The sequence below is a fragment of the Rutidosis leptorrhynchoides genome, chromosome 1, assembly GCF_046630445.1.
Source record: "Rutidosis leptorrhynchoides isolate AG116_Rl617_1_P2 chromosome 1, CSIRO_AGI_Rlap_v1, whole genome shotgun sequence".
Taxonomy (NCBI): Eukaryota; Viridiplantae; Streptophyta; class Magnoliopsida; order Asterales; family Asteraceae; genus Rutidosis; species Rutidosis leptorrhynchoides.
Window position 1 is genome coordinate 12,684,820 of NC_092333.1, and position 15,181 is coordinate 12,700,000.

General features: G+C 33.4%; 1 protein-coding gene across 1 annotated transcript in view; it reads left to right on the plus strand.

Moving 5' to 3' along the window:
* Nucleotides 1-767: 767 nt before the first annotated feature.
* Nucleotides 768-15,181, plus strand: part of LOC139856664 (NAC domain-containing protein 73) — a 14,420-nt gene continuing 6 nt past the window's right edge. Inside the window, exons 1-3 of the mRNA XM_071845490.1 lie at nt 768-908; nt 1,177-1,366; nt 14,584-15,181. The exon at nt 14,584-15,181 is cut by the window's right edge and continues 6 nt beyond it. Of these exons, the coding sequence (XP_071701591.1) occupies nt 768-908; nt 1,177-1,366; nt 14,584-15,083 (831 nt within the window). The 3' untranslated portion in view covers nt 15,084-15,181. The remainder of the gene's footprint in view (nt 909-1,176; nt 1,367-14,583) is intronic.

Sequence of the window (15,181 nt, forward strand, 5' to 3'; positions counted from 1 at the left end):
GAATAGATTGAATCACCCATAAATGTTAATAGAGAGTAAGAATGGACATAAAATAGTTTGAAAAACGTATATTTTACATATAGAATCAAATATATAGTTTTCTGTTCACATGTGCATACATGCTTGTGTAACATGTGAACACTTTATATAATCAACAATTTAATAATGAACATAAGTTTGTTAATGATATGAACATTTATTAACATTTGCATGTAATTTGTTGCATATAAATGCATGAAAACTATGAAATTCAAAAGTTCTCGCAGTTCTCACATTTTTTGTGATTCTCGTTTGAACCTGCCTATATATATATATATATATATATATATATATATATATATATATATATATATATATATATATATATATATATATATATATATATATATATATATATATATATATATATATATATATATATATATATGATGCATGTACAAAACAAATTAAATACGTGTTATCATATCATGGTTTCATTATATTTCTATTTCTACATAATTGGATTGAGCTTGCTTACCATAAAATAGGTATATAATAGGTGAAATGTAACAATCTACAAAACAGTAGGAAGCATTAAGAGATGGCAAACATATAAAGAATAATATACCTAGCTTCCCAAGTTCACAAGATCAAATAGGATATATGCATCACCTCACCTTCACATGCTACATATATTATTACAATTCTCACAACCACCTTTGCTTTCTTGTTTTCACCCTTTACATTATTCTTCAATCTTCTATCAAAAACTACAAGAACCGTGACCGATGACTTGGTGCCACGACTGTAGCGAGGAACCTGGAGTTATCGTAAGGAAAGTCTCATCTTGTAACGATAAAAACAACGAGGATAATAACAAAACGATGCCTTGTCCTTCTTGTGGCCATCGGATTAAGTGCAGTGTGAAGGTTTGGTTTAATTTCTATAATTATTGTAGACACTTTTAACTTTTAATATATTCACCTAGCTCTCAATTTTTTTTGGGTAAAGGGTGATACCCGGTGAATAATATTAACATAAAATGATATACATGAACGTCTAAAAAATTGTTATGAGAAAAGCCTCACAACTAAAAAACCAGACCAAACAGTCATAAGCCAAGAACAAGCAACTTCTTGAGCATACGTTGCAGGCTCTCAATTTGAATGTGCTCCGTATAATGTATATACGTTGCAGGCTCGAATTCACGATCTTCCAGGGTTGCCGGCTGGAGTGAAGTTTGATCCAAGTGATCAAGAACTTCTTGAGCATTTGGAAGCGAAGGTGCGTCTAGATGCCCATAAGTTGCATCCTTTAATCGATGAGTTCATACGAACACTTGAAGGAGAAAATGGAATTTGTTATACTCATCCTGAGAAATTGCCAGGTATATATCGACAGGTTTTGAATAATTTTAATTATATATAACGACAAACCTACAATCTATCTTACCTAGCTATTATATATGTACAAATGGAAATGGAATTTGTTTTACTCATCACAATCTATCTTGAGCATCTGGGTTAGTAATACACCTCATTTTCCTTGTAAATTAGGCGGTGATTATAATAAGTTTTGGATAAATTCACTATATATGTCATTGTATCAATAGGCGGTGATTATAATAAGTTTTGGATAAATTCACTAATTGTGCATACAAGCTTAGTGTGATAGATTTATCAAAAACTTTGGTGAAATTATCACCAATGTAATTTTGAAGTATTTGTTTTTTTAAGTCAAAAAAAGTTATTTGCTACGGAGTATATTAAGTATGTGTGTACACTTGTTTAAAGGATATTAAAGAACTTCACTCATTTATATTTATATTATTAATAAAATAAACATGTTTTGGAGTTGTTGTATACCATATTTTTTTTTTTGAACGGCCAAAATTTTATACCCAACCGACCCTCTAGCAAGATTCTAGAAGGGCCACCCCTACCACTTACAACGGATTAACGTTCCAAGAAAATCCAAGATAAGTTACATTTTCTCCTATATCTAATCCAATAATAAGAAAAAATACAAATAGAGTCAAAAATCTCAAATTCTTTCACCGAAGGATTATTAAACACGATCCCATTCCTGAATCTCCATAACATCCATGTGCACGCTGCGACAATGACAGACACCTTAGTCTTAACTTCCTCTGAACCGCTCCAATGTTCGAACTAGAGCATCCAATCCGACCAAGAATTATAAACAGGCATGTTGCAATCGATCCACCTCCTGAATGCACACCGGACACAGAATGTTGTTAATCTCTAACTCGCGACTCGAAAGGTTTAACCTTGTAGGCAACCTGTCCACACCTACACGCCATAAAAAAAATATTAACTTTACGCAGAATAGCTTTGTTCCAGCTCGTAGAAGGAGATAGAGATGGTAGCGTGATGTCATCGACTTTAGCTCTTGTGACGTTAACTGAGAAACAATCATCCGGCGCAAAAGACCAATACCAAGAATCATCATGATACTCCAAATGAACCGCTTGAAGCTCAGCAAGCATGGTGCTTAACAGAGCCTCATTTCTACTACTCAAAGATTCACGCACCCAGAACCAATTCCAAGAACCATTCACGAGCCGATCCGTCAATAAACAATCAACATACCATATTAGTTTCAATTTAAAATAGGAATGTATACTTACAGCAATCTTCAATCAACAACGATATGGATTCTGTTTTATAAACTAATCTCAAATTTGTATAGTACTTCTACTCCTTTCCTCCCACAATCTTGGTTCACCTTATTATATTTATATATTTATTTATATTTATATATATTTATATTTGTTACAAAATGACAAAATTTCACAGATAGTCTTCGTGGTTTGCAAAATATTTAATGGATATTTCAAATTTGCTTTTTTCACCTGGATAGTCCAGAAGTTTGCATGTTTTGCGAGGATAGTCCAAATTTTTGACGTTCGTTAATTTTCTCTGTTAATTCCAAGTATTTGAAGCATGTGAGGGTAAATCCATCCTTTACATAAAACACTTCATCCTCTTCCTCTATTTTATTCTCATCTTTGTCGGCTCAATAAATTAACACTAGATCCACCTTCATTTTCAACCTTATCCCGAAAGTCAAATATATAACATCTTAATATTAAAACCCTAACTTTAAATTAATTTACAAAATTTTATCCTCTCCCTCCACTTCTCAAATTTTTTAGATCTGATTCATCTTTAACCCTAAAGCCAAAATATAAAAAACACTAGATATTCAACTCTGATTTTGTTCTTATCAAGAAAGCGTGTAATGATCCGTTGGACAACGTTAACAAAACAAATTCACTTGCAATAGATAACAAATAGTCTAAAATATTGCATCCACAAATCACGTTACCTAACATCAACATACACCAGCCAATGACAAATAATAAGATATTTACCTACTATGTATCTAAGACGAAGAAGTAGAAATGTCAAATGAATTAAGAGAGTAAAAATGAATTAAAAGAGTAAAAGAAGAAAGGTCAAACCGAATTAAGAGAGTAAAGGAGAAGAAGATAGGCCAAATGATGAAAATACGCTCGTGTGCCTTACACAAGACTAAAGATAACCGAGGAAATTAACGTACGTCACAAATTTAGATATCCACGCAAAACGTGCAATTTTATGGACTATCAAGGTGAAAAAATCAGGTTTGAATTATCCATGAAATATTTTACAAACTATAAGGACTATCGGTTTTGTCCAAAATAATTATTTTCTTAGAAAGAGAACTACATACTTCGTACTAAATATCATTTACATATCTAATTAACTTTATTTATTACACTCGGTACACAAATTTAGTTAAAGTTACTTTGAATACTTTGTGTAAGACAAAACTAATACTTGTCAAACATTTTAGAAACTCAACAAATGTTCTCAAAGTATATATATATATATATATATATATATATATATATATATATATATATATATATATATATATATATATATATATATATATATATATATATATATATATATATATATATATATATATTGGAAGCTTCGACGATGAGCCCATGTAATGACCCGAAAATTTGCGACTAAATTTAAACTTAATCTTTAAAGGATTAATGATTTCGACACGATAAACAAAGTCTGTAAAACTGAATCTCAAAATTTTTGAACTATTCAAGTACCCTTCGATTTTCTCAACGATTCGCGAACAATTATATGTAAATAGATACATATATATACTATAACTTGAAAACGTAACAAAGTTTTCATTGCATAATACCGTACATTAAACTTATTGGTTTATATATCTAATTGAATATATATGATTTCAAGTTATTTAGTAAACGATAGTAACATTCGATTATTGATTTGATTGATATTTAGATAAGTTAACTAAAACGTTTAAGATGAACCAGTAAAACACTAATTTGATAAAGTATTTTCAAATTGCTACAGTACCCAAAATGCTACAGTATTTTCGAAAATCACTATTTGCTACAGTAAAATTGACTTTGCTACAGTGAATTGCTACAGTAAAAATTGACTTTGCTACAGTAACTTTGCTACAGTAACCACTATTTTAAAAATGTATTTTAACAAATAGTGAGACGATGATTTATAGAAGTAAATGACCAAAATACTCGAAAGTTTAAGATATACTTTGAGTGGTATAGTTTAGGAATAATTTAAGGCTATATTTTAACAAAGGTACGAGTCACGAAATGTAAAATGCAAGTTTTCTCAGCGTACGAAAGGACATTCGAGAAACCGGAACCGGGACATAAGTCAAGTAACAACGTACGACTTATCGGAACAAAAGTTACAAGTTAACTATGCACGTAAATATAATATAATATATAAATAATTATATAAATTAAATATAATATATATTATATTTAAATATGTCGACAAACTAAAATACAAAACAATGTGAGCTGTCCCTGGTCCTCATGCGAGTCGCATGGCCAGAAGGCCATTTCCATGCGAGTCGCATGACTCCAGATTTCAGGCCAGGTTCTATAAATTGCAGTTTTTGGCTCGAGATAATCACACACATACACAAATATAGATATACTCCGTAATATTATTTATTATTATTATTATTATTATTATTATTATTATTATTATTATTATTATTATTATTATTATTATTATTATTATTAAGATTATTATTAATCTTATTATTTTTATTATTAATGTTATTATTTTTGCGATACAAAAATAATAATGTACATAAAATATTACGACGGAGTGCTGTCCAAGTAATTTTCAAAACGTGTTTCCAAGCGAGCTAGAGCTAAGGAAAATATGGGTTATTGCCAAGGAAATTATGGGTAATGTTCGAGGGTATTTTTGTGAATCAAACCTCGTGTTTATCATCTCCGATGCGTCTACGTGCTTTTCTACAATATTGTATATCAATATTAAATAGTGAGTTTCATATGATCCCTTTTTCAAATTATATTTTTGGGCTGAGAATACATGCACTTTATTTTAAACGCAATGGATACAAGTACATACTAAATTCTACACTGAGTTTGAACCGGAAATCCCTTAGCTTTGGTAACTAGTAACTGCCAGTTATAAGAACTGGTGGGCGCGAGTAGTAGTATATGGATCCATAGGGCTTGACATCCCCGTCCGAGCTAGAGCGCTAGCCTTTTAACGGACGTATGCTATTTGAGAAGCGTACACGTTGGTTTGCGTGTATTATTAAGATGATTATACAAAGGGTACAAATTATATAAGCGTTAAAGTTTAGTTACCAGGGTGCTCTGTTATGTAGAATCTATTGATAAACGTTTCTGGATTAAACAACTGAAATCTTGTGATCCACCTTTATATACAGATTATGAGCAACATTAAAACTATGAACTCACCAACCTTTGTGTTGACACTTGTTAGCATGTTTATTCTCAGGTTTCCTAGAAGTCTTCCGCTGTTTGCTTAGATGTTAAACAAGCTATGTGCATGGAGTCTTGCATGACATATTTTTCAAGGAGACGTTGCATTTACCAAATCATCACCATGTATCTTATTTTGACTGCATTGTCAACAGAAATGATGTTGTAAACTATTATTTATGGTGATTGTCTATATGTAGAAATCATCAGATGTCGAAAACCTTTGATTTAAATATTCATTTATGGTGTGCCTTTTCAAAAGAATGCAATGTTTACAAAACGTATCATATAGAGGTCAAATACCTCGCAATGAAATCAATGAATGACGTGTTCGTCCATATGGATTTGGAGCGATCGTCACAGCCCAACACACCCAGTATAAAAGACCTAGGTTATACTCACTCACTAGACCAACACGTTGATGTTGGTTAGCCTTTAATTTTATGAATTCTTAGTGCACAATAGTACTTAGGCGACAGTGTCGATCATATATCATTTAGGCGGTATAACCGACCATGTATCACTTAGGCGGCAGAGCCGACCATATAATAAGAACAACACAAGTGCACTAAGAACTTAAACACAAACTAAGGCTTAACCGGAAAACTTAACAAAGAACACTTTTATTAATACAAAATACAATTACAATATTACTTACTTACAAGCTTTTCTTCTCTACTCAGACTCTTCTCACTTCTTACTTCTTCTCTACTTCTCAACTCACTCTTTTCACAACTTGACTTCACATACTCACACCTTCACAAATGAACTCATCACCTATATTTATACTACTCCATGGAAGTTTCTAGAAGCTAAGTATTTCCATGGATATATAAATATCTAGATATTTCTACAACCTACAAATATCTAGATTTTTCTTTTACATTTCAATTTCTAGATTTTTCTTTCATATTCTAATATCTAGATATTTTCTTATACATATTAATATCTAGATATTTTACATATATACATCTACTAATTCCATATTATTTTATAATACCAAATTTGCATTGTATTTTAACACTCTCCCTTAATGAAAATTTTCTTCCAACGATGTCTTGCAGACCATTCCAAGTGCTTCTCTGAATTTTGTAAACTTCGGTTTACTTAGGCTCTTGGTGAATATATCAGCAACCTGTTCATCTGTCTTTGTTGGCATCATCTTAATTTCCCCTTCAAGGACCTTCTCGAGAACATAGTGATAGTGCACTTCTATATGTTTTGTTCTTGCATGGAAGACTGGATTCTCTGCTAATCGAATAGCTGATAGATTATCGCAGAAAAGTTTTACTTGATAATCTGTTGATTGATGAAGATCTTCCATTAGTTGCTTCAACCAAGTAATTTCTTGTGTTGTTGATGCTGCCGATCGATATTCTGCTTCAGTGCTTGATTAGGATACAGTTGGTTGTCTCTTGCTGCACCATGATATTACTCCTGATCCAATACTAAACATGTATCCAGTTGTTGATCGTCGTGTATCATAGTCTCCAGCATAATCGGCATCACAATATCCAGTCACATGACATTCTTTTGTTTTCTTGTATAAAAGGCCAAAGTTAATAGTGCCTTTAACATACCTTAAGATGCGTCGTACAACATCAAGGTGAGGCTTCTTCGGATTGCTCATGTATCGACTAATCACTCCAACTGCAAAAGATATGTCTGGCTGGCTTAGTGTGAGATAAATAAGACTTCCGACCATCTTTCGATACATGGTAACATCTTGAAGACTTTTTCTTTCATCTGCTCGTAGTTTTGTATTCGGATCCATCAGAGTTGAGATAGGTTTGCAATTAAGCATTCCGTACTTTTGTAAAAGATCTCGCGCATATTTCTGTTGTCCCAGAAATAATCCTTCTCTTTTATGCTCTATTTCGAGTCCAAGAAAATGTTTGAGTTCTCCAAGCTCCTTCATATGAAATCTGATAGACATATTCTCTCTTGTTCTTTGGATCTCCTCATAGTGATCTCCCGTGATGATTAAGTCATCCACATATACTAGCACTATGGCTAGTTTTTATTGATCTTGTTTCACAAATAAACTAGAATCTGAAGGAGCAACTGTGAAACTACTTTGTACCAAGAACTCGCCAATCTTCCCGTACCAAGCTCTTGGAGCCTGCTTCAAGCCGTATAGTGCTTTCTTTAATTTGCAGACATGGTTAGGATGGAACTTGTTCTCAAAGCCTCTTGGTTGCTCCATATAAATGTCTTTGTCAAGTTCTCCATGTAAGAAAGTGTTCTTGACATCCATCTGCCACAGCTTCTAAGATTTGCTAGCGGCTAAAGCTAATAGAGCTCGAATTGTTGTGATCTTCGCCACTGGACTAAACGTTTCTTCATAATCCAGCCCATATTGTTGAGAAAAACCTCTAGCAACAAGTCGAGCTTTATACCTTTCAATGGAGCCATCTGATCGAGTCTTCACCTTGTAAACCCATTTACAAGATATTGGTTTTACATCTTTTGGCTTTGGAACTAAACTCCATGTCTGGTTTTCTTTTAGTGCATTAATTTCTTCTTCCATCGCTTTCTGCCATTCTTGACTTTGTGCTGCTTCTTCATAAGTGGAAGGCTCAATAGGTATTGATTCATCCACATGAGCAGCATTGTCATACCTCGGATTAGGTTGCCTCAGCCTTGTTGATCTCCGTAATTCTTGCACATGCTCCTCGGCATCCATTTGTCTTGGACGAACCTCTTCGGATATAGATTGATGCACCCAAGTTTTCCATGGACTCGTTTCCTTAGAGTACGATTCATCTCCTTCTTTAATTGGATCCGATATGTGCTCTTTATGTTCTTCTTTCTCTTCTGGAACTTCTTCTAATCCATGAGATTCTGGAAGCTCTATCTTTTGAGGTGACCACCATGAAGAAGCTTCATCAAATACCACATTTCTTGAAGTATGACACTTTCCAGTATTTGAATCACAACATCTCCATCCTTTTCTTGATTCATCATAACCGACAAAAATGCACCGAATTGCCTTCTTATCAAATTTGCTTCGTAGATGATCTGGTACGAAGACGTAGCATACACATCCAAAAACCTTGAGATGGTTGACGGTTAGCTTGATCTTCCATAATCTTTCATATAGTGAAATATATCCCAACTTTGTTTGTGGGAGTCTGTTAATCACGTATGAAGCAGTCCTCATACATTCGGCCCAAAATCTTCCTGGTACATTCTTACCATGAAGCATACTTCGACAGGTTTCAGCAAGATGACGATTCTTACGTTCTGCCACTCCATTCTGTTGTGGAGTATTAGGGCAAGTTAATTGCCTTCTAATCTTGTGCTTCTCAAGATAGATATTGAACTCGGTTGATAAATATTCTCCTCCATTATCTGTGCGTAAGCATCGAATCTTAGTATTGAGCTTACTTTCTACCTTATTCTTGAACTCTTTAAACTTCAGAAAAGTCTCCGACTTCTCCTTCATGAAGTAAACCCACACATATCTTGAGAAGTCATCAATGAATGTCACCATATATTTCATACCTCCAAGTGATGTTTGTTTCACTGGGCCGAAGACATCTGAGTGTATGAGCTCTAGTGGTGTCTTGGACTGATGCGCTGACTCCTTGAATGGCAATTGGTGAGCTTTGCCAAATTGACATCCAGCACATATTGTATCTGTTCGGATATCAATTTGAGGAAGCCCATTTACTATGCGTTTCACCATCATCTCCTTTAACTTATTATATCCCACATGCTCAAGACGTTCATGCCACAGATCAGCCGTCTCATTCTTTCGAGTCTTATCCACATAAGCTGTTTCAGCAGATAATACATAGACCGATTTTATTCTTCTTCCATGCATAACTGGATTGCCAACCACCTTTACTCTCTTGAATACGGACACATCTTCTGGTCCAAAGAGCACATAATTCCCTTCTGCTGTCAATTGTGGTACTGATAGTAAATTCTTCTTTAGGTCAGGGACAAGATACACCTTCTCGAGTTGGAGCTTATGAGATCCACCTTCACTTGGAATTATTGTCTTTCCAATGTGAGAAATAGATAACCTTGAATTATCGGCTATCAACATGACTCTCTTTCCTTTATAATCCTCCATTTCTTGCAGCTTCATCCCATCGTTGGTCATATGATTTGAGCACCCAGAATCGATGATCCAATCATCTTTGTAGTTTATTTTTGACTTTAAAGTTATTGTAAGAGCTTGATCATCTATGTCAACTTCAACAGAGAGTCCAACTTCTGCATCTCATGTTTCCTCATTAATGGTTGCTTCGAATGTGACCTCTTTCTTCTCATCTCTTGCGGCGGCCACATTTCCTTCGAAAGTTCTCCTTCTGGGGAATCTACAATCTCGAGCAAAATGACCCTTCTTGCCACAATTGAAGCATTCACCATTCTTTCTCTTATCATTTTCCCTGTATTGTTGGCGATGATCTCTTCTTCCTTGTTGAGCTCCCCCTGAAGTGTTACCTTTTGATTTTGGGTGACCCATCCACCCATATGTCTTACTTTCTTTCATCGCCTCTTGTCTTCGAGATGTTGCTTTCTTCTTATTGGTGAAGAGTGCATCTTCTCCATCTTTTATGGTTACTTCATTCATCTGCTTGGCTAATGCCTCTTGATTAGCCAATAAATTCTCCAGCTCTATTAATGATGGTTGAGTAGGCCATCCTCTCACAGCGGCTATAAATCCATTATACTCGGACCTTAAGCCATGGATGATAATTCTCTTCATCCTTGCATCACTCACTTTCTCTTCAGGAGCAAATTGAGATATCTCACGACAAATAGATTTCACCTTGGTGAAATATTGATAAATAGATAGACTTCCTTGTGAGATACCTGTGAGTTCATTTTCCAAGAGCTGGAGGCGTGCTTCATTCTTCTTTAAAAATAATTTTTTAAAAGTTTCCCAAGCTGCCTTTGGTGTTTTCTTGTCACGGATGTGCTCCAATAGATCCTCCTCGATTGTAGTCTTCAATATAAATAAAGCCTTCCCGGCCTTGATGTTCCATTTTCTCAAGGCTTCGACATTTTCTTTCGGTGGAGGCGTTGTGTCACTGCCAGCAACTATTTCCCATAAATCCTGTCCTTGTAGGTAGGATTCTATGCAAGTCCGCCAATAACCATAGTTGTGGTTATTGAGACTCTTGATTCCACTGCTCGTACTTGCAAGATCTGCCATCATGACATCCAACGTCCAATAAGCTTGGTCCCAGACCAATGAGATTTCACAGTTCCTAACTGTGCTCTGACAGAATCTCCCTTAGGGCCTTGGTGTTAACAAGACGATGTAAACGTCCAACGTTTACCGATGAGTACCTCCACTAGCAATGGTCCCGAACGACCCGCTCTGATACCAATTGTTGGAAGCTTCGACGATGATCCCAACACACCCACTATAGAGGACCTAGGTTATACTCACTCACTAGACCAACACGTTGATGTTGGTTAGCCTTTAATTTTATGAATTCTTAGTGCACAATAGTACTTAGGCGACAGTGTCGACCATATATCATTTAGGCGGTATAACCAACCATGTATCACTTAGGCGGTAGAGCCGACCATATAATAAGAACAACACAAGTGCACTAAGAACTTAAACACAAACTAAGGCTTAACAGGGAAACTTAACAAAGAACACTTTTATTAATACAAAATACAATTACAATATTACTTACTTACAAGTTTTTCTTCTCTACTCACACTCTTCTCACTTCTTACTTCTTCTCTACTTCTCAACTCACTCTTTTCACAACTTGACTTCACATACTCACACCTTCACAAATGAACCCATCACCTATATTTATACTACTCCATGGAAGTTTCTAGAAGCTAGATATTTTCATAGATATATAAATATCTAGATATTTCTACAACCTACAAATATCTAGATTTTTCTTTTACATTTTCAATTTCTAGATTTTTCTTTCATATTCTAATATCTAGATATTTTCTTATACATATTAATATCTAGATATTTTACATATATATATCTACTAATTCCATATTATTTTATAATACCAAATAAATTTGCATTGTATTTTAACATATATATATATATATATATATATATATATATATATATATATATATATATATATATATATATATATATATATATATATATATATATATATATATGGCAAATGGCCCGAAAGGGTAACCTATGTTGTCAAATTTGACAATCAAGGTAACTCCCAATTTGCCTAAGCCCAAAAGGGACTCTATTTTAATTTTTGCTCGCTAAAAGGACTACGTGTTTGAAAATTTTAAAATTGGGGTAATCTTCGTCAAATTCATTAACAATCGTTAGTTAAAAATACACATTTGGTCCCTGAAGTTTTTTAAAAATTATAACCAACATTCTAAATGAAAGATTATCATATCTTTGCACTTGTTTGAAAATTAAAGGACCAATAGCGTAATTACCTCAAGGTCGGCAGCTTTTGCAGATTCCGGCAGAAGCTTTGTGGCGGCAGGCGGTGGTTCACAGTGGTGGACATGAAAAACTGCTTAAATCTCGACCTAAATAAATAAAAAGTTGCAGATAGCAGCACATGATAGCGATAAACACTTCTACAATCTTAGTTTTCCCCAAACCATTCCAAATCGAGCAAAATCAATCGATTTCAGTGAGGCTTTTTCAAAAACAAGAAAAACTAATAACTCGATGAATAAGAAGAGTTAAGGTCTAAAAATTTTGAGGATATTATCACTAAATGATTTCTAACCTTTCCACATTTTTATATTTTTTTTATTCGATCTATATCTTCAAAATCCAAAAAATGTGAAAAGTCAAGATGATTTGGTCTCCGAATCAATCTGGAACGATTTGAGGAAATGTAAAACTTTAGATGTGTTCTAAATCATTATGTGATGCTATCTGCAATTTTAAAGGTCCTAACGTGAAGAATCGAGCTCGAATTCGAAGGTCAAAGTTCGGAGTAAAAAGTTAACTGTTTTGGACTTCTTCAAATTCACGAATTATATGATGTTTCTGATGGAAATAATGATCAACGAGTGTTATTTGGATGATTTGAAATGTTTTTCATGAAGAGATCGAGAACAGAAACGCATCAAACTGAAATTTTAATTTTCAAATTGTTCATGAAGGTTCATGCTTCTGTTCATCATCGATTCTCTATTTTAATTTTCGACAGTGATGTTACAACTTGTGTACGAATTTAGATCTGATTTGCAGATGAATATGATGTTACAGATCTGCAAATTGAACGTGATTTGTGGAGGATTATGGTGGTGGTGTTGATATTAATGAGGATGATGATGAGGAGTATGGTGAAAATCTTTAACAAACTTCAGGGATCAAATGTGTATTTTTAACTAACGATTGTTAATGAATTTGACGAAGATTACCCCAATTTTAAAATTTTCAAACACGCAGTCCTTTTAGCGAGCAAAAATTAAAATAGAGTCCTTTTCGGGCTTAGGCAAATTGGGGGTTACCTTGATTGTCAAATTTGACAACATAAGTTACCCTTTCGGGCCATTTGCCCATATATATATATATATATATATATATATATATATATATATATATATATATATATATATATATAATATAATAGCAGGTTTCATTATACTAATACAGTCATTTACTAATAATGACGTAGATTATTAAGGTGAAAAAAATAAAGTTTGAACTATCCATAAAGTATTTTGCAAACACAAGGATTATTCGTGTAATTTTGTCCATAATAATTGTTCCCTTCTTCATGCTAATTACTCCCTCCGTCCCATATATTAATAGTCGAGTATTCTATTTTGAGATGTCCTAAATTAATAGTCCATTTTCATAAATAAAAAATAATATGAAGTTTAAGTTCTATTATGCCCTTAATATATGTGGATATGATTAAGTGAGAAAGAAAATGTAATGGTAAAACTGAAAAGTAAACATAAAGTCGAGTATTCCATTTTGAGATGTCACAAATTAATAGTCCGGTTCCATAAATAGAAAATAATAAGAAGTTTAAGTTCTATTATGCCTTAATGTATGTAAATATGATTAAGGGAGAAAGAAAATGTTAGGGTAAAACTGAATAGTAAACTTAAAGTACAATAATCTTATGGCATTTCTTTAACTGTTTTTTTTCTTTTTTTTTTCTTTTTTTGTCTGTGGACTATTAATATGTGACGGAGGGAGTATAATTTAAATATTTAATTTATCCTTAATTATTATTCTCAAAAAATAAATTTAATTAATTATACTTTGAATATTCAGTATAAGGCACAGTGGCGTCTTTGGACATAGGCAAGATAGGCGATCGTCTAGGGCCCAAAATTTTTGAAGGGCCCAAAATTTTTAATGTATATATATATATATATATATATATATATATATATATATATATATAATATATATATATATATATATATAGCTAAGTAAGTAAAAATAATGTGCTCAATAAATTTAATCAAAAAAATAGTAAGTTAACTTATGAGTATTAGTCTATATAATATATAGGGCCTCTTTTTTCCCTCTTTTCAAGCCCAGTTCTCAAGCTCACACATCTTTACTCATGTTTATGGGATTTCCGCGTACAAGGGCCCATTTTTATTTTCGTCTTGGGCCTTCGAATTGTTGAGACGGCCCTGATAAGGCAAAACTAACATTTGTTAAATATTCAACTAAAGTTCTCAAATATATACAGTATCTTACTATACTATACTAGCAGGTTTCATTATGAAATAAATTGTACTAATTCGATCATTTACTAATAAATACGTAGGAGTAAGGAAAGACGGGTTGGTTAGACATTTCTTTCATAGACCATCAAAAGCGTACACAACCGGAACTAGGAAACGAAGAAAGGTCCATAGCGAAGTTGATGGAAGCGAGACTAGATGGCATAAAACAGGCAAAACTAGACCAGTTCTTATGCAAAATAAAGTTAAAGGCTACAAAAAGATACTTGTGCTTTACGCTAACTATGGGAAGCTAAAAAAGCCCGAAAAAACAAATTGGGTTATGCATCAATATCATTTGGGCAACAATGAAGATGAAAAAGAAGGCGAATTGGTTGTCTCCAAAATATTTTATCAAACACAGCCAAGACAATGTGGTACTTCTAACATTGTGAAATCAAATGGTCGAAACGTACATGAAGCGATTCGTGGTTCTAATAACACCACTTTCATTGAGTACTTCGGTCCAACTCTGGTTTCGTTTCAACAAAATCTTCAACACAACCGCGGTGATATGAATTCTAACGATGGGTCTTCTGGTTGAACTAGATCTTTTATTCAATTCATCAAAACATCAGGATTGATTGATTATGCTTCTTCTAGAATATATACATAGTATAAGTTAATTATATAATGGTAGCT